General features: G+C 39.1%; 1 protein-coding gene across 12 annotated transcripts in view; it reads left to right on the forward strand.

Annotated features, from left to right (window-relative positions):
- nbeab (neurobeachin b) overlaps positions 1–26,156 on the forward strand; it is a 334,783-nt gene that overhangs the window by 291,797 nt on the left and 16,830 nt on the right. For 9 of the 12 annotated variants that reach the window (XM_056271937.1, XM_056271943.1, XM_056271940.1 and 6 more), the window contains 3 exons: positions 21,060–21,149; positions 23,411–23,603; positions 25,108–25,179. In XM_056271937.1, coding sequence (XP_056127912.1) covers positions 21,060–21,149; positions 23,411–23,603; positions 25,108–25,179 — 355 coding nt within the window. The remainder of the gene's footprint in view (positions 1–21,059; positions 21,150–23,410; positions 23,604–25,107; positions 25,180–26,156) is intronic. The other 3 variants (XM_056271939.1, XM_056271944.1, XM_056271947.1) reach the window with 1 other exon arrangement.

A 26,156-nucleotide genomic window follows, 5' to 3' on the forward strand; every position in this document is an offset into this window, starting at 1 on the left:
CCGGTGGTACCGCCACCCCGGTGCCTTTAGGTAACTAAAGGCACCGGGGTTGCGGTGCCACCGGCTTGGGCCCGTAATCGCTGCTCGCAGCTATATTTATTTATTATTATTATTATTATTATTATTATTTTACTACCTTTTGGGCACTTTTGGGGGCCTTAACGTGCTCGAAAACTCTTGAAACTTTGCACACATCTCAGAACCCGCGGCCATCAGGGCCGGGCTGAAGCTGGTACCCGGGCGTGGCAGGGGGGCTCGACAGCGCCCCCTGGAACGGGGTTTGAACACTTGGTCCATAAATCAAACACGCTTGCATGTAATAATATGAAACTCAGTACACATATAGATCTCATCGGTTCATATATACTTCATGCTCTTACTTTTTACCCCAGCCCAACAGGAAGTCGGCTATTAAGGGTTGTTTGGAAAACACATGCAATGGAATGTGAAATACTCCTCCTAGAGAATTCAAACACACGGCACGAAACTCGGTCAGCATGAAGTCAAGACACTGAGGATGAAAAATTGCCAGGGGATTTTTGATATCTCGAACGGTTTGGCCGTGGCGAGTAAACGAAATTATGGCGAGAAACGTGAAACAGGAAGTGTGTTATAACTACTGCATACATTAACTAATCTTGATGAAACTTCAGCAGTGTGTTCGTTGTAAGAGCCCGATCACATGGATGTGACTATTGTGAGTCAAAGTTATAGCGCCACCAACTGGCAGCAGGAAGTGTGTCACTTTCAAAATGCTTTTAAATCACCCTCTTATTTTTACCCGATTTGCTTCAAACTTCATGTGCATAATGTAGACACACGCCAGATGTAGACCTGTGGAAGGATTATTGATATCTTAGATACTGTTGCCATGGCAATGCATCAAACATTAATATTCCTTTTTTTAAGCTTTTTCATGCTTTTTTATGCTTTCGGGCACTTTTGGGGTTCTTAACGTGCTCGAAAACTCTTGAAACTTTGCACACGGGACAAAACCCGCGGCCATCAGGGCCAGGCTGAAGCTGGTACCCGGGCGTGGCAGGGGGGCTCGACAGCGCCCCCTTGAACGGGTCAGACAATTTGGTCCATATATCCAACACGCTTTACCCTATTTGCTTCAAACTTGATGTGTATAATGTAGACACAAGCCAGATGTAGACCTGTGAAAGGATTGTTGATATCTTAGATGCTGTTGCCGTGACAACGCATCAAACTTTAATATTCTTTTTGGATACTTTTGAGATTCTTAGCGCACTTTTGGGGCCCTTAACATGCTCAAAAACTCTTGAAACTTTGCACACGGGTCAGAAACCGCGGCCATCAGGGCCGGGCTGAAGCTGGTACCCGGGCGTGGCAGGGGGGCTCGACAGCGCCCCCTGGAACGGGGTCCGAAAACTTGGTCCATAAATCAAACAGGCTTTACCCGATTTGCTTCAAACTTGATGTGTATAATGTAGACACACGCCAGATGTAGACCTGTGAAAGGATTGTTGATATCTTAGATGCTGTTGCCGTGACAACGCATCAAACTTTAATATTCTTTTTGGATACTTTTGAGACTCTCAGCGCACTTTGGGGGCCCTTAACGTGCTCAAAAACTCTTGAAACTTTGCACACGGGTCAGAACCCGTGGCCATCAGGGCCGGGCTGAAGCTGGTACCCGGGCGTGGCAGGGGGGCTCGACAGTGCCCCCTGGAACGGGGTCCGAAAACTTGGTCCATAAATCAAACACGCTTGAATGTAATAATATGAAACTCGGTACACATATAGATCTCATCGATTCATATATCCTTTGTACTTTTACTTTTTACCCCAGCCCAACAGGAAGTCGGCTATTATGGTTTGTTTGGAAGCGTATGCCCCTGGAATTCGATATACTCCTCCTAGAGAATTCAACCAATCGCCACGAAACTCGGTCAGCATGAAGTCAAGACATTGAGGATGAAAAGTTGCCAGGGGATTTTTGATATCTCGAACGGTTTGGCCGTGGCGAGGAAACGAATTTATGGCGAATAAAGGAAACAGGAAGTGTGTTATAACTTCTGCATACATTAACTAATCTTGATGAAACTTCAGCAGTGTGTTCGCTGTAAGAGTCCGATCACATGGATGTGACTATTGTGAGTCAAAGTTATAGCGCCACCAACTGGCAGCAGGAAGTGTGTCACTTCCTAAAGGCTTTGAAATCACCCTCTTATTTTTACCCAATTTGCTTCAAACTTTATGTGTATAATGTAGACACACGGCAGATGTAGACCTGAGAAAGGATTATTGATATCTTAGATACTGTTGCCGTGGCAACGCATCAAACTTTATTATTCTTTGTTGATGCTTTTGAGACTCTTAACATACTTGAAATTGCATGAAACCCGACAGACACATCACATTTATTAGACAGTAGACATGTGCAGAGTTTCAGAAACGGGCATGGTGAGAGCAATTAGAGAATAATGTTTAAGTTTAAAAACAGCCAGAATGGTTGTTTAGTCAAAAAATTTTTTTTTCCAAATCATACATAGTGTTATACTGCCCTCTTGTGTTCAAAATCAGGTAAAAAGCGAAAGTAAAATAAGGACGTCTGCACAATTCATTAATAATGGTGCAGAGTAGAGTGAGCTTTTTCAATTAATTCCTATGGAAGTAGGAATGAACTAAACAACGTTCGCTCTGTTCTGCTCGTCCCTCACCGTGGGCGCGCAGAGTTATGAATGCCCGTGCAGCCGTGAGCATTTTAGTTTCATTTTAAAATTAGCGCCATTTCGGGGGACGTATTACTTTAATTTATTTAACAAAAACACAATGTTGTGTTTTATTGCGAGTGTACACAAATATAAGTAAACACTTTGACGTTTGAATGATGTCCTGTATGAAGAAAATGACGGAGTATGTTTCACTGTTCAATCGCGCTGAGCCACCCAGACCCCCACACACACACTGACACACACACACACACACACACACACACACAAACACACACACACACACAATAATAAAACATTCAACCTAACATATACAAATTACACTGCTATGTTGAAATAGTCAGTAGTACAATTTGTATCATTCACAGTAAGCACCGCTCCACTGTGATTTTTCCAAGCACATTTTTGCACAAGTGAAGAGGATGATTTTTTCCGTCGATATTGGAACGTGAGTGAAGTACAAAGCCTGTAATAAAGAATAGTTTAGCATCCAAATACATCGCAAATGTTGCAACATTTAGATTCTAAAGAGAGATTTACGTGAGCCTAACACCACTTACTTTTACTTTTGTTTTAAATTATTTCGTTTTGGCTTTATTATAGTTATTTTTTTATTCGTGTTCTGTTCTGAATATCATTAAATTTAAAGGATTTGTTGTGGAATATTTTGAGTGTATAATCAAATAACACTAAACCGTCACTAGGTGTCGCCAGGCGACCGTCTTAATGAGCGGGTCATTGATTCATTCGTTCAAACGATTCGATATCAGTACGAATCATTCAGTACGAATCAACGAATCATTCAGTAATGAGAACGCGTTGCTGTGAGATGCTCGATGGTTCTGCTGTGATCTTTGTTTAACTATTTTCGCTGCTGAAACAGAAAAAAAGTCAATATTGCATCTAAAATGTAAGTGATTTGACGTGTGTGTGTGTGTCTGTGTGTGTGTGTGTGTGTGTATGATTGTGTCTGTTACAGTGATTGTTTAACCCTTGTTAAAGTTTAGGCCTTGTCTTTTTGGATATATATCTTTTTATATAAAAACAATAGCATACAACCCATATATTTTAAATGTATTGTTTGCTTTAAATTACATTGAGATTTGTATGTTTGGTAATTGAACCTGAATGAATTATAAATGAATGTGCTATATTTCAGATCATATATTTGTTTTCCTTAAAATTTTAACTAACACTAACTTTATTCTCATCTGAATGATAGATTATTTATTTATGTATAAAATAAAAACACATTTGATTTTTCTTTTTTAATCAATGTAGAATGTGTAACTGAAAAAATAAACAGATTAGGGCTCTGATCGAGGACAATAAATGAAAACAAATGCAATATGATGAATGTCCAAAAGATTTTTTTTGCTTTTAAACTATGTGTGTGTGTGTGTGTGTGTGTGTGTGTGTGTGTAAGAGATTTCGGTTGGGTGACAGTTGTAGTTTACAGTTTGACAAAAGCACAATGTTGTGTTTTATTGCGATTGTACACAAATATAAGTAAACACTTTGCAGTTTGAATAATGTCCTGTATGAACAAAAGGACGGGGTATGTTTTTATGTCTACATTGTTCAATCACGCCACACACACACACACACACACACCAACTATTTTTCTAATCAGATCAGGCAAGTAATATTCTGTCTTGGCACACTTCATATAACTTTCAAACTTGTGTACTTATTTCATGTGTCCATTAAGTCCATGAGACCGTAGGGTGTCTCATTTTTCATTTTAGGTTTCAGAAGGTTGCTCACGCATACTTTGTGGTTGATATGTGCCCTCAATGCACACTTTTGCAGAGCCCACACCAATGCAAGCTCTACAGCACACATCTTCTCAAAGGTCAAAGCGGAGTTACGATATTGCCCGTCATCCACAGTAACCCTAAAGGCACCGGGGTGGCGGTGCCACCGGCTTGTTTATATATATATATATATATATATATATATATAAAGGCACCGGGGTGGCGGTGCCACCGGCTTGTTTATATATATATATATATATATATATATATATATATATATATATATATATATATATATATATATAAAGGCACCGGGGTGGCGGTGCCACCGGCTTGTTTATATATATATATATATATATATATATATATATATATATATATATAAATATAGCTGCGAGCAGCGATGAAGGGCCAAAGCCGGCGGCACCGCCACTCCGGTGCCTTTAGGTAACTAAAGGCACCGGGGTTGCGGTGCCACCGGCTTGGGCCCGTAATCGCTGCTCGCAGCTATATTTTATTATTATTATTATTATTATTATTATTTTACTACCTTTTGGGCACTTTTGGGGGCCTTAACGTGCTCGAAAACTCTTGAAACTTTGCACACATCTCAGAACCCGCGGCCATCAGGGCCGGGCTGAAGCTGGTACCCGGGCGTGGCAGGGGGGCTCGACAGCGCCCCCTGGAACGGGGTTTGAACACTTGGTCCATAAATCAAACACGCTTGCATGTAATAATATGAAACTCAGTACACATATAGATCTCATCGGTTCATATATACTTCATGCTCTTACTTTTTACCCCAGCCCAACAGGAAGTCGGCTATTAAGGGTTGTTTGGAAAACACATGCAATGGAATGTGAAATACTCCTCCTAGAGAATTCAAACACACGGCACGAAACTCGGTCAGCATGAAGTCAAGACACTGAGGATGAAAAATTGCCAGGGGATTTTTGATATCTCGAACGGTTTGGCCGTGGCGAGTAAACGAAATTATGGCGAGAAACGTGAAACAGGAAGTGTGTTATAACTACTGCATACATTAACTAATCTTGATGAAACTTCAGCAGTGTGTTCGTTGTAAGAGCCCGATCACATGGATGTGACTATTGTGAGTCAAAGTTATAGCGCCACCAACTGGCAGCAGGAAGTGTGTCACTTTCAAAATGCTTTTAAATCACCCTCTTATTTTTACCCGATTTGCTTCAAACTTCATGTGCATAATGTAGACACACGCCAAATGTAGACCTGTGGAAGGATTATTGATATCTTAGATACTGTTGCCATGGCAATGCATCAAACATTAATATTCCTTTTTTTAAGCTTTTTCATGCTTTTTTATGCTTTCGGGCACTTTTGGGGTTCTTAACGTGCTCGAAAACTCTTGAAACTTTGCACACGGGACAAAACCCGCGGCCATCAGGGCCAGGCTGAAGCTGGTACCCGGGCGTGGCAGGGGGGCTCGACAGCGCCCCCTTGAACGGGTCAGACAATTTGGTCCATATATCCAACACGCTTTACCCTATTTGCTTCAAACTTGATGTGTATAATGTAGACACAAGCCAGATGTAGACCTGTGAAAGGATTGTTGATATCTTAGATGCTGTTGCCGTGACAACGCATCAAACTTTAATATTCTTTTTGGATACTTTTGAGATTCTTAGCGCACTTTTGGGGCCCTTAACATGCTCAAAAACTCTTGAAACTTTGCACACGGGTCAGAAACCGCGGCCATCAGGGCCGGGCTGAAGCTGGTACCCGGGCGTGGCAGGGGGGCTCGACAGCGCCCCCTGGAACGGGGTCCGAAAACTTGGTCCATAAATCAAACAGGCTTTACCCGATTTGCTTCAAACTTGATGTGTATAATGTAGACACACGCCAGATGTAGACCTGTGAAAGGATTGTTGATATCTTAGATGCTGTTGCCGTGACAACGCATCAAACTTTAATATTCTTTTTGGATACTTTTGAGACTCTCAGCGCACTTTGGGGGCCCTTAACGTGCTCAAAAACTCTTGAAACTTTGCACACGGGTCAGAACCCGTGGCCATCAGGGCCGGGCTGAAGCTGGTACCCGGGCGTGGCAGGGGGGCTCGACAGTGCCCCCTGGAACGGGGTCCGAAAACTTGGTCCATAAATCAAACACGCTTGAATGTAATAATATGAAACTCGGTACACATATAGATCTCATCGATTCATATATCCTTTGTACTTTTACTTTTTACCCCAGCCCAACAGGAAGTCGGCTATTATGGTTTGTTTGGAAGCGTATGCCCCTGGAATTCGATATACTCCTCCTAGAGAATTCAACCAATCGCCACGAAACTCGGTCAGCATGAAGTCAAGACATTGAGGATGAAAAGTTGCCAGGGGATTTTTGATATCTCGAACGGTTTGGCCGTGGCGAGGAAACGAATTTATGGCGAATAAAGGAAACAGGAAGTGTGTTATAACTTCTGCATACATTAACTAATCTTGATGAAACTTCAGCAGTGTGTTCGCTGTAAGAGTCCGATCACATGGATGTGACTATTGTGAGTCAAAGTTATAGCGCCACCAACTGGCAGCAGGAAGTGTGTCACTTCCTAAAGGCTTTGAAATCACCCTCTTATTTTTACCCAATTTGCTTCAAACTTTATGTGTATAATGTAGACACACGGCAGATGTAGACCTGAGAAAGGATTATTGATATCTTAGATACTGTTGCCGTGGCAACGCATCAAACTTTATTATTCTTTGTTGATGCTTTTGAGACTCTTAACATACTTGAAATTGCATGAAACCCGACAGACACATCACATTTATTAGACAGTAGACATGTGCAGAGTTTCAGAAACGGGCATGGTGAGAGCAATTAGAGAATAATGTTTAAGTTTAAAAACAGCCAGAATGGTTGTTTAGTCAAAAAATTTTTTTTTCCAAATCATACATAGTGTTATACTGCCCTCTTGTGTTCAAAATCAGGTAAAAAGCGAAAGTAAAATAAGGACGTCTGCACAATTCATTAATAATGGTGCAGAGTAGAGTGAGCTTTTTCAATTAATTCCTATGGAAGTAGGAATGAACTAAACAACGTTCGCTCTGTTCTGCTCGTCCCTCACCGTGGGCGCGCAGAGTTATGAATGCCCGTGCAGCCGTGAGCATTTTAGTTTCATTTTAAAATTAGCGCCATTTCGGGGGACGTATTACTTTAATTTATTTAACAAAAACACAATGTTGTGTTTTATTGCGAGTGTACACAAATATAAGTAAACACTTTGACGTTTGAATGATGTCCTGTATGAAGAAAATGACGGAGTATGTTTCACTGTTCAATCGCGCTGAGCCACCCAGACCCCCACACACACACTGACACACACACACACACACACACACACACACAAACACACACACACACACAATAATAAAACATTCAACCTAACATATACAAATTACACTGCTATGTTGAAATAGTCAGTAGTACAATTTGTATCATTCACAGTAAGCACCGCTCCACTGTGATTTTTCCAAGCACATTTTTGCACAAGTGAAGAGGATGATTTTTTCCGTCGATATTGGAACGTGAGTGAAGTACAAAGCCTGTAATAAAGAATAGTTTAGCATCCAAATACATCGCAAATGTTGCAACATTTAGATTCTAAAGAGAGATTTACGTGAGCCTAACACCACTTACTTTTACTTTTGTTTTAAATTATTTCGTTTTGGCTTTATTATAGTTATTTTTTTATTCGTGTTCTGTTCTGAATATCATTAAATTTAAAGGATTTGTTGTGGAATATTTTGAGTGTATAATCAAATAACACTAAACCGTCACTAGGTGTCGCCAGGCGACCGTCTTAATGAGCGGGTCATTGATTCATTCGTTCAAACGATTCGTTTGAACGACTGAGTCATTCATGAATGAGACAGATGTTTATGGATTGGTCATTGAATCTTTGAGTCAACCAATTTGTTCAAAATGCTGAATCATTCAGTAATGAGAAAACACGTTGCTGTGAGATGCAATGGTTCTGCTGTGATCTTTGTTTAACTATTTTCGCTGCTGAAACAGAAGAACAGTCAATATTGCATCTAAAATGTAAGTGACTTGACACGTGTGTGTGTGTGTGTGTGTGTGTGTGTGTGCGTGTGAGTGCGTGCGTGCGTGCGTGTGTGTGTGTGTGTGTGTGTGTGTGTGTGTGCAATCAATCCCAGGTAAGAGGCATGAATAATGAGAATTGGACTTCTAGGAGTGAGGTTAATATTCCGGAGACGGTTCCCTCAGATTGTGAAAAGGAGGCGGCGCGGGAGTGGCCAGGCATTGCGCTACTTCTATTTCAAAGTTTAAAACAATGCTAATATCATTTTTTTGAACGATTTCATTACAAATGTTTATTTTATATATTTATAAAATATTATAAAATATAATAACTATGTTTTGTCCTATTAACAAAAGACAGGCAATGTACTATTAACAAATGTTAATAGTTTTTTAAAAGTTAAAATGATACTTTATGCATTTGTTTTGTGTCAGATGATTAACAATATAAATTAAACAAAGCTTAAAACAAACAAAATAATAAAACGAAAACAAAGCTTGAACATTTTATTTAATTGAAAAGCCTTTTTGAAATAAAATGTGTTTTTTTCCCTCTGAAATAGCAAAAGCATCGCACACTTAGCTGTACCTGCTCTAAATAAATAATAGTATTTAAATAAAAATACAAAATCGAAATAAATAAATTATATAAAACAAATCAAATCAAAGAAAATAAATCTTATTAAAGTTATGCAGGCACACATTTAACAATAATTTTCAAGTGACAAATAAAATCAATCAAAATTCCTTACACATGGAGTTAATCCTGACGATTCCTGAGGCGCCTTTCCTCATGACACTCGCTTTTTTTTTCGAAGATATATTTTCTTTGGTTTGATTTTGTTTTTGTAATAATTTATTTTATTTAGTTCGATTTTGTATTTTTATTGAATTACTATTTTTTATTTAGAGCAGGTACAGCTAGTGTGTGATGCTTTTGCTATTTCAGAGGAAAACAATAATTTTATTTAATTAATAATTTTTGTTTCAGTCCACCATATAATTATGTTGTGTTTGATCTATGGAAAAAAGTTAGTTGTGAAATGGTTGAATATTAACAAAAGTTAATAGTTTTTTACAAGTTAGAATAATACGATATATATATATAAACAAGCCGGTGGCACCGCCACCCCGGTGCCTTTAGGGTTACTGTGCATGACGGGCAATATCGTAACTCCGCTTTGACCTTTGAGAAGATGTGTGCTATAGAGCTTGCATTGGTGTGGGCTCTGCAAAAGTGTGTGTGTGTGTGTGAGGCGTGATTGAACAATGTAGACATATATATATATATATAAAGGCACCGGGGTGGCGGTGCCACCGGCTTGTTTATATATATATATATATATATATATATATATATATATATATATATATATATATATATGAATATAGCTGCGAGCAGCGATGAAGGGCCAAAGCCGGCGGCACCGCCACTCCGGTGCCTTTAGGTAACTAAAGGCACCGGGGTTGCGGTGCCACCGGCTTGGGCCCGTAATCGCTGCTCGCAGCTATATTTATTATTATTATTTTACTACCTTTTGGGCACTTTTGGGGGCCTTAACGTGCTCGAAAACTCTTGAAACTTTGCACACATCTCAGAACCCGCGGCCATCAGGGCCGGGCTGAAGCTGGTACCCGGGCGTGGCAGGGGGGCTCGACAGCGCCCCCTGGAACGGGGTTTGAACACTTGGTCCATAAATCAAACACGCTTGCATGTAATAATATGAAACTCAGTACACATATAGATCTCATCGGTTCATATATACTTCATGCTCTTACTTTTTACCCCAGCCCAACAGGAAGTCGGCTATTAAGGGTTGTTTGGAAAACACATGCAATGGAATGTGAAATACTCCTCCTAGAGAATTCAAACACACGGCACGAAACTCGGTCAGCATGAAGTCAAGACACTGAGGATGAAAAATTGCCAGGGGATTTTTGATATCTCGAACGGTTTGGCCGTGGCGAGTAAACGAAATTATGGCGAGAAACGTGAAACAGGAAGTGTGTTATAACTACTGCATACATTAACTAATCTTGATGAAACTTCAGCAGTGTGTTCGTTGTAAGAGCCCGATCACATGGATGTGACTATTGTGAGTCAAAGTTATAGCGCCACCAACTGGCAGCAGGAAGTGTGTCACTTTCAAAATGCTTTTAAATCACCCTCTTATTTTTACCCGATTTGCTTCAAACTTCATGTGCATAATGTAGACACACGCCAGATGTAGACCTGTGAAAGGATTATTGATATCTTAGATACTGTTGCCATGGCAATGCATCAAACATTAATATTCCTTTTTTTAAGCTTTTTCATGCTTTTTTATGCTTTCGGGCACTTTTGGGGTTCTTAACGTGCTCGAAAACTCTTGAAACTTTGCACACGGGACAAAACCCGCGGCCATCAGGGCCAGGCTGAAGCTGGTACCCGGGCGTGGCAGGGGGGCTCGACAGCGCCCCCTTGAACGGGTCAGACAATTTGGTCCATATATCCAACACGCTTTACCCTATTTGCTTCAAACTTGATGTGTATAATGTAGACACAAGCCAGATGTAGACCTGTGAAAGGATTGTTGATATCTTAGATGCTGTTGCCGTGACAACGCATCAAACTTTAATATTCTTTTTGGATACTTTTGAGATTCTTAGCGCACTTTTGGGGCCCTTAACATGCTCAAAAACTCTTGAAACTTTGCACACGGGTCAGAAACCGCGGCCATCAGGGCCGGGCTGAAGCTGGTACCCGGGCGTGGCAGGGGGGCTCGACAGCGCCCCCTGGAACGGGGTCCGAAAACTTGGTCCATAAATCAAACAGGCTTTACCCGATTTGCTTCAAACTTGATGTGTATAATGTAGACACACGCCAGATGTAGACCTGTGAAAGGATTGTTGATATCTTAGATGCTGTTGCCGTGACAACGCATCAAACTTTAATATTCTTTTTGGATACTTTTGAGACTCTCAGCGCAATTTTGGGGCCCTTAACATGCTCAAAAACTCTTGAAACTTTGCACACGGGTCAGAACCCGCGGCCATCAGGGCCGGGCTGAAGCTGGTACCCGGGCGTGGCAGGGGGGCTCGACAGCGCCCCCTGGAACGGGGTCCGAAAACTTGGTCCATAAATCAAACACGCTTGAATGTAATAATATGAAACTCGGTACACATATAGATCTCATCGATTCATATATCCTTTGTACTTTTACTTTTTACCCCAGCCCAACAGGAAGTCGGCTATTATGGTTTGTTTGGAAGCGTATGCCCCTGGAATTCGATATACTCCTCCTAGAGAATTCAACCAATCGCCACGAAACTCGGTCAGCATGAAGTCAAGACATTGAGGATGAAAAGTTGCCAGGGGATTTTTGATATCTCGAACGGTTTGGCCGTGGCGAGGAAACGAATTTATGGCGAATAAAGGAAACAGGAAGTGTGTTATAACTTCTGCATACATTAACTGATCTTGATGAAACTTCAGCAGTGTGTTCGCTGTAAGAGTCCGATCACATGGATGTGACTATTGTGAGTCAAAGTTATAGCGCCACCAACTGGCAGCAGGAAGTGTGTCACTTCCTAAAGGCTTTGAAATCACCCTCTTATTTTTACCCAATTTGCTTCAAACTTTATGTGTATTATGTAGACACACGGCAGATGTAGACCTGAGAAAGGATTATTGATATCTTAGATACTGTTGCCGTGGCAACGCATCAAACTTTATTATTCTTTGTTGATGCTTTTGAGACTCTTAACATACTTGAAATTGCATGAAACCCGACAGACACATCACATTTATTAGACAGTAGACATGTGCAGAGTTTCAGAAACGGGCGTGGTGAGGGGCTCAGTAGCGCCACCTTTTGTCAAAAGTGGGGGGATTGATTTTATCTACAGTAATAAAAATCGGTATGTGTATTGTTCTCCTCCAGCCAGACAACTTTCTAATTTACACTCAATAGCTCCAACCAACAGGAAGTCAGATATTTTGGTTTGAAAATTGTCATTTTATGTCTCTCTCTCTCTGAGCCTACGTCTATGTGTGTGTGTGTGTCTGTGAGTGTGGGGAGGGGGAGGGGGGCTAGATTAACCATTTGACTGCTGTGTGGTTTGGCCTGCATTAAAAAAGAAAAAAAAATGTCTTACGCCTTGTATTTTTTAAATAAGTTGTATTAATAAGTAAAGGCATATAACCAGTTGAATTGTAGTGCATTGAAAATAGTTTTATATAATTAGTTTATTAATTAAATTAACTTGGTCAGAAAATTTGGTCCATAAATCAAACACACTTGCATGTAATATTATGAAACTCTGTACACATATAGATCTCATCGGGCCAAACAACTTTAAGCCAGCCCAACAGGAAGTGGGCTATTTTGGTCTTAATGTGGATGTTTTGCAAAACCAGGCTCTACATTTTTACCCACTCCTCTTAAGTGGTTTATTTTATTCCCACCAAACTTTTTCAACATGATGAAAATACATTAAAGAAGCATAATTGTGAATATCTATTGAATATCTCTAATTGTTTTGCTATGGCGAGGGATTAAAGTCATGTAAAAAAAAATAAACACTAAAAGCCTCATATCTTCTAAAAATTTAATTATACACCATTTATTTCTAGATAAAATTATACAAATATCAGAACTAAACCCATTTTATTCTTGTTTTCAATTTAAGAATAATGTACAAGTTTAAAAACAGCCAGGATGCACTATTCAGTTAAAAAATAAATATATCAAATAATACATAGGGCTATACTGCCCTCTTGTGTTCAAAATCAGGTAGGCCTGTTGTATTTAAATATAGGTAGCTGCTATGTGACTCCGAGAATTTTTTCTCACCGGTTATTTGACGTGTAACACCGGGGGCTTTTATATCGCTAAGTTAAAAGTGAAAGTAAAGTAAGGACATTTATAGTGGTGGCGCTCACAGTGCGCTCGAATGAATTTCTATGGAAGTAGAAATGAAAAAACGTTCGCTCTGTTTTGCTCGCTCGTCGCCATGGACGCGCACCGTAATGAATGCCACTGCAGCCGCATACTTTTTAGTGTCACTTTAAAATTAGTGCAATATCGGGGGCCAATTGCTTGAATTGTGAGTTCAATAGTCTATTATTTTTCACGGAAAACACAACAACAAAAGAGTACAATGATAGATTCGCTTAAATAGGCGCTTTTACATAAAATAGCCTATTCCGTCATCATCTTTTCAGTCAGCTCTTCACTCTCGTGATTAATGAAATTTGACTCCTGTTGCTGATATTTGCTGCAACTTTCGTTCTGCTCACAATTTAGTAAGCAAACACGCTTCAAATGTGTTTTTATTTTATTTTTGTGTGTATATATGTGTGTATATATATATATATAGCTTATGTTTCAAATATGAGTTAATTAACAATCGTTTGAAAGAATGATACTTTTAAACATATCACTAAGCCGTCATTAGGTGTCGCCAGGCGACCGTCTTAATGAGCGAGTCATTGATTCATTTGTTCGAACGATTCGTTCGAACGGCTGAGTCATTCATGAATGAGACAGATTATGGATTGGTCATTGAATCTTTGAGTCAACCGATTCGTTCAAAATGCTGAATCATTCAGTAATGAGAAAACACGTTGCTGTGAGATGCTCGATGGTTCTGATGTGATCTTTGTTTAACTAGTTTCACTGCTGAAACAGAAAAAAGTCAATATTGCATATAAAATGTAAGTGATTTGACTTGTGTGTGTGTCTGTGTGTGTGTGTGTGTGTGTGTGTGTGTGTGTGTGTGTGTGTGTGTGTGTGTGTGTGTGTGTGTGTGTGTGTGTGTGTTTGTTTTTGTGATATATGAGGACACAAATGTGTATAATGACATGCATATTACACTGGTATTACAACTTACACGTGATATATGAGGACATTGCATGAGTCCTCATATTTCAAATAGCTTAAAAAACATAAAAAACAATGTTTTTTTTAAAATGTAAAAATGCAGCATGTCTCCTGTGATGGGTAGGTTTAGGGATAGGGGCAGTGTGTGTGTGTGTGTGTGTGTGTGTGTGTGTGTGTGTGTGTGTGTGTGTGTGTGTGTGTGTGTGTGTGTGTGTGTGTGTGTGTGTGTGTGTGTGTGTGTGTGTGTGTGTTTGTTTTTGTGATATATGAGGACACAAATGTGTATAATGACATGCATATTACACTGGTATTACAACTTACACGTGATATATGAGGACATTGCATGAGTCCTCATATTTCAAATAGCTTAAAAAACATAAAAAACAATGTTTTTTTTAAAATGTAAAAATGCAGCATGTCTCCTGTGATGGGCAGGTTTAGGGATAGGGGCAGTGTAGGGGGATAGAATATACAGTTTGTCCAGTATAAAAATCATTACGCCTATGGAATGTCCTCATATATCACAAAAACAAAGCTGTGTGTGTGTGTGTATGATTGTGTCTGTTACTTTTTGGATATATATCTTTTTATATAAAAAAAAATAGGCATACAACCCATATATTTTAAATGTATTGTTTGCTTTAAATTACATTAAGATTTGTATGTTTGGTAATTGAACCTGAATGAATTTTAAATGAATGTGCTATATTTCAGAGTTTTCCTTAAAATTTGACCTAACACTAACTTTATTCTCATCTGAATGATAGATTATTTATTTCTGTATAAAATAAAAAAGAGATTTTGGTTGGGTGACAGTTGTAGTTTACAGTTTGACAAAAGCACAATGTTGTGTTTTATTGCGATTGTTCACAAATATAAGTAAACACTTATGAGATAGATGTTTATGGATTGATTGGTCATTGAATCTTTGAGTCAACCGATTCGTTCAAAATGCTGAATCATTCAGTAATGAGAACGCGTTGCTGTGAGATGCGCGATGGTTCTGCTGTGATCTTTGTTTAACTATTTTCGCTGCTGAAACAGAAAAAAAGTCAATATTGCATCTAAAATGTAAGTGATTTGACTTGTGTGTGTGTGTGTGATTGTGTGTGTGATTGTGTCTGTTACAGTGATAAGAGTTTAACCCTTGTTAAACTTTAGACCTTGTCTTTTTGGATATATATCTTTTTATATTAAAAAATAGTCATACAACCCATATATTTTAAATGTATTGTTTGCTTAAAAATTACATTAAGATTGTATGTTTGGTAATCGAACCTAAATGAATTTTACATGAATGTGCTATATTTCAGATCATATATTTGTTTTCCTTAAAATTTGAACTAACACTAACTTTATTCTCATCTGAATGATAGATTATTTATTTCTGTATAAAATAAAAACACCTTTGATTTTTCTTTTTTAATCAATGTAGAATGTGTAACTGAAAAAATAAACAGATTAGGGCTCTGTTTGATGACAAGAAATGAAAACCAATGCGATATGATGAATGTCCAAAAGATGGCTCCCACAGACTGTTTTTAAATAGGATTGTTTGATATTTTTTGCTTTTAAACTGTGTGTGTGTGTGTGTGTGTAAGAGATTTTGGTTGGGTGACAGTTGTAGTTTACAGTTTGACAAGAGTTTATAGTTTGACAAAAGCACAATGTTGTGTTTTATTGCGAGTGTACACAAATATAAGTAAACACTTTGCAGTTTGAATAATGTCCTGTATGAACAAAAGGACGGAGTATGTCTTTATGTCTACATTGTTCAATTACGCCACACACACACACACACACACACACACACACACACACAAACACTATTTTTCTAATCAGATCAGGCAAGTAATATTCTGTCTTGTCTCTTAAAAAAACAATATATATATATATTTATGTATATATATATATATATATATATATATATATATGTGTGTGTGTGTGTGTATATATATATATAAATATAGCTGCGAGCAGCGTGAAAGGGCCAAAGCCGGCGGCACCGCCACCCCGGTTATAGCGCCACCAACTGGCAGCAGGAAGTCTGTCACTTTCAAAAAGTTTTGAAATCACCTGATTGCTTCAAACTTCACTACTATGATGTAAACACACGGCAGATGTAGACCTGACCTTTCAGAAGGTTGCTCTCGCATACTTTGTGGTTGACATGTGCCCTCAATGCACACTTTTGCAGAGCCCACACTGATACAAGCTCTACAGCACACTTCTTTTCGACAGTCAAAGCAGGGTTACGTTTTTGCACGTCGTGCACAATAACCCTAAAGGCACCAGGGTGGCGGTGCCACCGGCTTTATATATATATATATATATATATATATATATATATAAATAAATATAGCTGCGAGCAGCGATGAAGGGCCAAAGCCGGTGGTACCGCCACCCCGGTGCCTTTAGGTAACTAAAGGCACCGGGGTTGCGGTGCCACCGGCTTGGGCCCGTAATCGCTGCTCGCAGCTATATTTATTATTATTATTATTATTATTATTATTTTTCTGCTACCTTTTGGACACTTTTGGAGGCCTTAACATGCTCAAAAACTCCTGAAACTTTGCACACATGTCAGAACCCGCGGCCATCAGGGCCGGGCTGAAGATGGTACCCGGGCGTGGCAGGGGGGCTCGACAGCGCCCCCTGGAACGGGGTCCGAAAACATGGTCCATAAATCAAACACGCTTGCATGTAATAATATGAAACTCGGTACACATGTAGATCTCCTCGTTTCATATATACTTCACACTCTTACTTTTTACCCCAGCCCAACAGGAAGTCGGCTATTTAGGGTTGTTGGTAAAACACACGCAATGGAATGTGAAATACTCCTCCTAGAGAATTCAAACAAACGGCACGAAACTCGGTCAGCATGAAGTCAAGACATTGAGGATGAAAGTTTGCGAGGGGATTTTTGATATCTCGAACGGTTTGGCCGTGGCGAGGAAACGAATTTATGGCGAGAAACAACAAACAAGAAGTGCGTTATAACTTCTGCATACATTAACTGATCTTGATGAAACTTCAGCAGTGTGATCGCTGTAAGAGGCCGATCACATGGATGTGACTATTGTGAGTCAAAGTTATAGCGCCACCAACTGGCAGCAGGAAGTGTGTCACTTTCTAAATGCTTTTGACAAAAGTGGGGGGGTTAGTTTTATCTACAGTAACAAAACTCGATATGTATATTGTACTCTTCGAGCCGGACAACTTTCTAATTTACCGTAATTAGCTACGACCAACAGGAAGTCAGATATTTTGGTTTGAATGTGGATTTCAGATTCTGAGTTTTTAGCTACTCCTCCTAAGTAGTTTATTTTATTCATGCCAAACTTTTTCAACATGATGAAAATACATTGAAGATGCTAAATTGTGAACAGATATTGAATATCTCAAACGGTTTTGCTATGGTTGAGGGATTCAAGTAATGTCAAAAAAAGAATCAGGGCATGTCTCATATCTTTCTAAAATGTAATTATACACCATTTATTTTTATATAAAATTATACAAATATTAGAACTAAACCCATTTTATTCCTTTTTTTCAATTTAAGAATTATTTTTAAGTTTAAAAACAGCCAGAATGGTTGTTTAGTCAAAAATAATAATAATCCAAATCATATATAGTGCTATACTGCCCTCTTGTGTTCAAAATCAGGTAGGCCTATTGAATTTATAAATATTTATATATTAGGGATGTTACTATGGGAATATTTTCCCACCGGTTAATCAACGTGTGATTGTGTAAACCAATTGTGTAAACCTCCCGCTGGGGGGTTTAAAAACACTAACTTGAAAGCGAAAGTATAATATGGACGTCCGCACAGACATTGAAATGGTGGCGCTCGAATGAATTCCTATGGAAGTAGAAATTAACTAAACGTTCGCTCTGTTCTGCTCGCTCGTCGCCATGGACGCGCACCATTATGAATGCCAGTGCAGCCGCATACTTTTTAGTGTCACTAAAATTAGTGCAATTTCGGGGGCCGATTGCTTGAATTGTGAGTTCAATAGTCTATTATTTTTCACGGAAAACACAACAATAAAAGAGTACAATGACAGATTCGCTTAAATAGGCGTTTTTACATAAAATAGCCTATTCCATCATCATCTTTTCAGTCAGCTCTTCACTCTCGTGATTAATGAAATTTGACTCCTGTTGCTGATATTTGCTGCAACTTTCGTTCAGCTCACAATTTAGTAAGCAAACACGTTTCAAATGTGTTTTTATTTTATTTTTGTGTATGTGTGTGTATATGTATGTATATATATAAATATAGCTTATGTTTCAAATATGAGTTAATTAACAATCGTTGGAAAGAATGATACTTTTAAACATAACACTAAACCGTCATTAGGTGTCGCCAGGCGACCGTCTTAATGAGCGAGTCATTGATTCATTCGTTTGAACGACTGAGTCATTCATGAATGAGATAGATGTTTATGGATTGATTGGTCATTGAATCTTTGAGTCAACCGATTCGTTCAAAATGCTGAATCATTCAGTAATGAGAACGCGTTGCTGTGAGATGCGCGATGGTTCTGCTGTGATCTTTGTTTAACTATTTTCGCTGCTGAAACAGAAAAAAAGTCAATATTGCATGTAAAATGTAAGTGATTTGACTTGTGTGTGTGTGTGTGTGTGTGTGATTGTGTGTGTGATTGTGTCTGTTACAGTGATAAGAGTTTAACCCTTGTTAAACTTTAGGCCTTGTCTTTTTGGATATATATCTTTTTATATTAAAAAATAGTCATACAACCCATATATTTTAAATGTATTGTTTGCTTTAAATTACATTAAGATTGTATGTTTGGTAATTGAACCTGAATGAATTTTAAATGAATGTGCTATATTTCAGATCATATATTTGTTTTCCTTAAAATTTGAACTAACACTAACTTTATTCTCATCTGAATGATAGATTATTTATTTCTGTATAAAATAAAAACACATTTGATTTTTCTTTTTTAATCAATGTAGAATGTGTAACTGAAAAAATAAACAGATTAGGGCTCTGTTTGATGACAAGAAATGAAAACCAATGCGATATGATGAATGTCCAAAAGATGGCTCCCACAGACTGTTTTTAAATAGGATTGTTTGATATTTTTTGCTTTTAAACTGTGTGTGTGTGTGTGTGTGTAAGAGATTTTGGTTGGGTGACAGTTGTAGTTTACAGTTTGACAAGAGTTTATAGCTTGACAAAAGCACAATGTTGTGTTTTATTGCAAGTGTACACAAATATAAGTAAACACTTTGCAGTTTGAATAATGTCCTGTATGAACAAAAGGACGGAGTATGTTTTTATGTCTACATTGTTCAATTACGCCACACACACACACACACACACACACACACACACACACACACACACACACACACACACACACACACACACACACACACACACACACACACACACACACACACACACAACACTATTTTTCTAATCAGATCAGGCAAGTAATATTCTGTCTTGTCTCTTAAAAAAACAATATATATATATTTATGTATATATATATATATATATACGTGTGTGTGTGTGTGTGTGTGTGTTTGTGTGTGTATATATATAAATATAGCTGCGAGCAGCGATGAAAGGGCCAAAGCCGGCGGCACCGCCACCCCGGTTATAGCGCCACCAACTGGCAGCAGGAAGTCTGTCACTTTCAAAAAGCTTTGAAGTCACCTGATTGCTTCAAACTTCACTACTATGATGTAAACACACGGCAGATGTAGACCTGGATGTAGACCTGACCTTTCAGAAGGTTGCTCTCGCATACTTTGTGGTTGATATGTGCCCTCAATGCACACTTTTGCAGAGCCCACACTGATACAAGCTCTACAGCACACTTCTTTTCGACAGTCAAAGCAGGGTTACGTTTTTGCACGTCGTGCACAATAACCCTAAAGGCACCAGGGTGGCGGTGCCACCGGCTTTATATATATATATATATATATATATATATATATATATATATAAATATAGCTGCGAGCAGCGATGAAGGGCCAAAGCCGGTGGTACCGCCACCCCGGTGCCTTTAGGTAACTAAAGGCACCGGGGTTGCGGTGCCACCGGCTTGGGCCCGTAATCGCTGCTCGCAGCTATATTTAATATTATTATTAATAATGCTGTTCCTATTTTATATAATATTGTGTGTGTGCGTGCTCTTTCTGCCCTTTGTCTCCGGCACAATAACATCTGAGAGGGAGGGTTCTGCCGCAGTCCTGGCTGTGCGTCAGTCCAGGTTAACGTCTGCTCACGAAGGGTGGGTGAGGGGGTGTACGTGGACCCTGCTCCTGGAAATGGGAACGGTTAACTGAAGCATGTTAATAAGGAAAGGCTTGTCTCTTCCATACTAACACTTGGATGACTCTGCAGGCTTTGAAGGGGGCAGGGGTGGGGGTAGTTTTGGGTTTTGGAACTCACCCACTCATAGTCACCAACCAACCCCCCCCCCCCCCCCCCCCATCCTCCACAACCCCCCCTCCAAGGCAAGGCTGGATTTGCTTGCATTGTCAAGTAACGCATTGACCCATCACTTTGATGCGTATCGATACTGACAGCCTGCTCTCTCTCTCTCTCTCTTTCTCTCTCCCTCTCTCCATCTATCCTTTCCTCTGTATCTTTCTCTCTCTTTTGCTGCAGGCCACCGAGGCTCAGATCCAAAGTGTTGGACAGACGCCATCTCAGTTGCTCATCGAGCCACATCCTCCCCGTAGCTCCGCCATGCACCTGGTGAGAACAGCGTGTGTGTGTGTGATAAAATCAGTGTGTGCATGTTTGTTGTGTTTTTTTTTCCTGCCCGGCAGTAGGGAAGTTATTATATGGAACAAGGGCAGTGACGCCTGACCTTCGGACCGCTCCCCAACACCCAACACAGCAGTCTCACCTCCATATGCCCACAACTTCTGCAGTCATGGTGTAGTTCAGAACAATCTGCTGTTGTGTGAAGTCACTAAATATTGTGACAATACTAGTTTAACTACATTTAAAATGTATTCATTTAACTGCATGTTTTCAATATAATGTATTTTCCCAGTGAAATAATCTACTTTTTCTAGGGACAAAACACTTAGGGCCAGATTTACTAACGGCTTGCTCCAGCGCAAACTACTGTCATGTTTTACTAAAAACACGCAGTGAAAAATTAGCGCTGAAAAGGTGTGGACAGGGTTATTTTTGCGGCTGACCTTATTGCATTATGCATTTGTCGGAGTTTCCCTTTCAAACTGAACATTTATGGGAGGAAAGAATTGAAATGAATCATGCAACTTAATTTACTAAGGTTTGCGCTAGTCAATTTACTGGTATTTGCACCATTATTTAACACCAGACGCTAATTTGCGCTGCTCTGGGTAGATTGTATTGGACATTATGGAAATGATCCGGCTGTGTTTGTGTTCTTTAATATGCGTGTCGTCAGTAGATCACTCACACTTTCCACTCCCATTGGTGCAGGAGGGCCGATTTTTTCTAGTGAAATGGTTCATTTGGTTGGTTCATGAATCCATAATGGAACCATTAAAAAAAGTTACATATTCCATCCATTAAAAGCTACTGTTTCTACTAGTTCAAAATATGGTTCATTGTAGTAGATTTATAATAAATTATAAATTATATTATATACAATTAAATCATTTGAATAAAAAGTATACACACACACACACACACACATACCATTAGTATTAATATTATTATTATTAGTCCTATTCCTATTTGATATAAAATTGTGTGTGTGCGTGCGTGCGTGCGCCCGTGCGCATGTGTGTGAGGCAGTTACTTCATAAAACTTTATTAGCTTGTAATTTAGCTGTAGTTTGGCTTCAGTAGCTTCCTCAACACTGATGGTTTTATTAACATGTCCAGCTGATGATAAGACACCCTCAAATGACAGCTATTGTGTCTTGATATTTAATCAGCTATACCGCAGGAGTGGTGTTTCAGTGGTGCCTGAGCATTTTTGTCAATTTTCTCTTTGAAACTGTAGGCTTTAACCAATTTGGAGTTTGGACCTTACTTGCACTAAAATCAAGTGCTGCTACTTCCACGTCCCTAACACAAATACATGTCAAACAGACCTGGCATTCTTACAGGAGCACACAGCTCCATCACAGAGCCGCAGAAGATAGTTGTGTCGGGAGAACAGTGCTCCCTACTGGCCTTTTGAGTCCTCACACCTGAATACTCATTCCTATCTCAATCAAGCATCTGTCATAACAATCACACTGAAGTTTACAAAGTGAATGTTGTAATGCTGTCAATACTAAATTTATAATTAGTGCTTGTTTATATTCCAAAGTAAATGTGTGCAGCCTAATGCTTTAAGTTTTAATCGTCAATTGAGTTTGAGTAAAACCCACAAATTCCCCCATGATAGCACATTTACATCACTGTGACGTCTATTTAAAGTGTGTGTGTGTGTGTGTTGTATATACTATGTTGTATATTTTGATCAAAAGTGACTGTAAACGCTTTTACATTGTTACACAATTATTTTATTTAAAATAAAGGCTGTTCTTTAGAACTTTCCATTCATCAAAGAATTTTCTACAAAAATATTAAGCAGCTCAACTGTTTTCAACATTGATAATAATAAATGTTTTTTGAGCAGCAAATCAGCATATTAGAATGATTTCTGAAGGATCGTGTGACACTGAAGACTGGAGTAATGATGCTGAATATACAGCTTTGACATCACAGGAATAAATTACATTTTAAAATATAGTAAAATAGAAAATCATTATTTCACATTGTTACTATTTTTTACTGTATTATAATCAAATAAATACATAAATATATATGAATATTTGCCTCAACTTACTCCTTTAAAGGCCCCTTCTCCATGACTCTCCTCCTAAACTACCACACAGTCTTTCCTCTGTGTTCCAACTCTTTTTTTGACCACTTTCCTCTTCGCTAACAACCTCTCCTCATCTATCTCTCCCTTCCCTCCCTCTTTTCCATCCTTCTGTTCCTTTGCTTTCTCTGTTCAACAGTGTTTCCTTCCGCAGAGTCCGCTGATGTTTAAGGATCAGATGCAGCAGGATGTCATCATGGTGCTGAAGTTTCCCTCCAACTCTCCCGTCACTCATGTGGCCGCCAACACGCTGCCCCACCTGACCCTCCCCGCCGTCGTCACCATCACCTGCAGCCGGCTCTTCGCCGTCAACCGCTGGCACAACACAGTGGGTGAGTGCCAATCTTTGTGCATACTACAGTATATACTAACTAACCAGCTAGTGGCTTAATTTCACCTAAAAAACACACTCACACCCAAACAAAAACCCAGATTAACTCCACATGTTACCACTTGGCCATGTGTGAACAACATTACCCAACTAGCCGTTCCCCCGGAGCCCCCCTCACCTGCAGGTCAGAGGTCAGGCGCTGTGGCGACTGGCTAAATTAGCCTATCACGGCCTCTCCTTTCGCCTCACACCTCCCCAGCTGTCACGGCAACACATAGTGATGTCAGGACCAAATGTGGCAACCTCGCTCTCTCACACTACTAATGGCTGCAGCTGCAGGACCAACCCTCTCCGGACGTGTGTGTGTGTGTGTGTGTGGGTCCCCCAAAATAATAAAGCCACCACGTTGAGCTCAAAATGGCGATCACTGCCTTGTAGGCCTGCCTCAGGGGTGCTATAGCTCTGGCCCGTCTGACACAGGACAGGGGGAGAAATCAATAAGCACCATGGAGATCTGGCTGGTGGGTCTTCATAAATGGGATGGGGTCAGGGAGTGGACTTGATTGTGACAAGTCTGGCAATGGCGAAAAATAAATACGTTTTCCCTTTAAATTAAATTTATTTTTCTTAACCCATTGGCAGATATTTTTTTAAGCATAAAGTCAACAAAATAATTGTGCTTCTCAAGTAAATGTATCTTGGTTTAAGAATGTTTAGATATTTGTACTGGAAAACGAGACAAAATACTTTTTGTACAAAATACAAAGGAATAACTTTTTTTTTTTTTTTTTTTGGTAAACCCAACATAATGGTGACAAAATGTCCCCACAAAGATGGCAATCTCTGAAATACTTGTCTTTGTGTGGCCTTTTTTGTGGTCCCCATGTGGAAAACAGCTTATAAATCATACCGAGTGATGTATTTTTTAAAATATAAAAATGCAGAAACTTTTTGTTTAGTGGTAGGGTTAGTGTAAGGGGATAGATTATACAGATTTTACAGTATAAAAATCAATGTCTATGGAAAGTCCCCATAAAACATGAAACCCAACTGTGTGTGTGTGTGTGTGTGTGTGTGTGTGTGTGTGTGTGTGTGTGTGTGTTTGTTTTTGTGATATATGAGGACACAAATGTGTATAATGACATGCATATTACACTGGTATTACAACTTACACGTGATATATGAGGACATTGCATGAGTCCTCATATTTCAAATAGCTTAAAAAACATAAAAAACAATGTTTTTTTTTAAATGTAAAAATGCAGCATGTCTCCTGTGATGGGTAGGTTTAGGGATAGGGGCAGTGTAGGGGGATAGAATATACAGTTTGTCCAGTATAAAAGTCATTACGCCTATGGAATGTCCTCATATATCACAAAAACAAAGCTGTGTGTGTGTGTGTGTGTGTGTGTGTGTGTGTGTGTGTGTGTTTGAAAATAATGGGAGTGAAGATACTGATCAATGTGTTTTTTACTTTTTTTACTGTCTCTGTGTGTGTGAGACAGGTCTTCGAGGAGCTCCAGGATATTCACTAGAGCAGGCCCATCATCTCCCCATTGAGATGGACTCGCTGATTGGTGGGTTTGAATTGTTTTGTTGTTAAATACTTTATTCGGTCCCAACCTTAACTAAATTAAGAGATCAATTCAAACAGTAGGTTTATTTCCCTGAAAAGTGTCCCTGTGGTGCTTTAAAAACATTGCTCTGTTTTGATGAGTATCCCAACTAAATCAACACAGCAAAATTGATTCAACAATACCATGAGATTGGGGTGGGACTCTCTGTTTCTCCAAACCAATAGCAGATGTGGGGTGTGTTTGGAAGACTTGTTAGAAAACAGTCCTTTTTTCAACATGTTAGTTATATAGTGTCTGCTACCGAAAGCTTGCAGCAGACTCTTTGCCTCGCTGCTTTATCAGGCAATGACTTTATAGGCAGCGTTTGCGCACAAAGGCACATTATGAAACTGAATTCGGACAGACTTTTGAGGCAACGTAGATGTTTAATGATCCACAGCAAAATAGAGAGAACTGGTGACAACTTAGCAAATATTTAATGACTACAATAGTAATTCCTCGCTAGAAATGACATCAGAAGTGGAAAACGTACACTTACACACAAACTGACCACCAACCGCAACTTTCAGATGCCATCTTTATTTTTTAGCACAACTGTCACACAATGGAAATTTCTATTTAAAATAAATGATATACTTTTAAACTTTACTTTCATCAAAGAATCCTAAAAAAGATTGCAATGAATCACCGGAGTAATGGCTGTTGATAATTCTGTTTCGTCATCACAGGAATAAATTACTTTTTAAAATATAAAACAGTTATTTTGAATCCTTATAGTATTCCACAATATTACTATTTTTACATAATTATTGATCAAATAAATGCAGCCTGGGTGAGCATAAGAGACTTATAAAAACATTGTACCGACCCCAGTGTAGTGTGAATTGAATCTCTTGAAGATTGTAATAAACTAGACTTTTATATACGGTATATAAATATATATATATATATATATATATATATATATATATATATAT

Source organism: Rhinichthys klamathensis, unplaced genomic scaffold (genome assembly GCF_029890125.1).
Source record: "Rhinichthys klamathensis goyatoka isolate OS25496 unplaced genomic scaffold, OSU_Roscu_1.1 h1tg000329l_1, whole genome shotgun sequence".
Taxonomy (NCBI): Eukaryota; Metazoa; Chordata; class Actinopteri; order Cypriniformes; family Leuciscidae; genus Rhinichthys; species Rhinichthys klamathensis.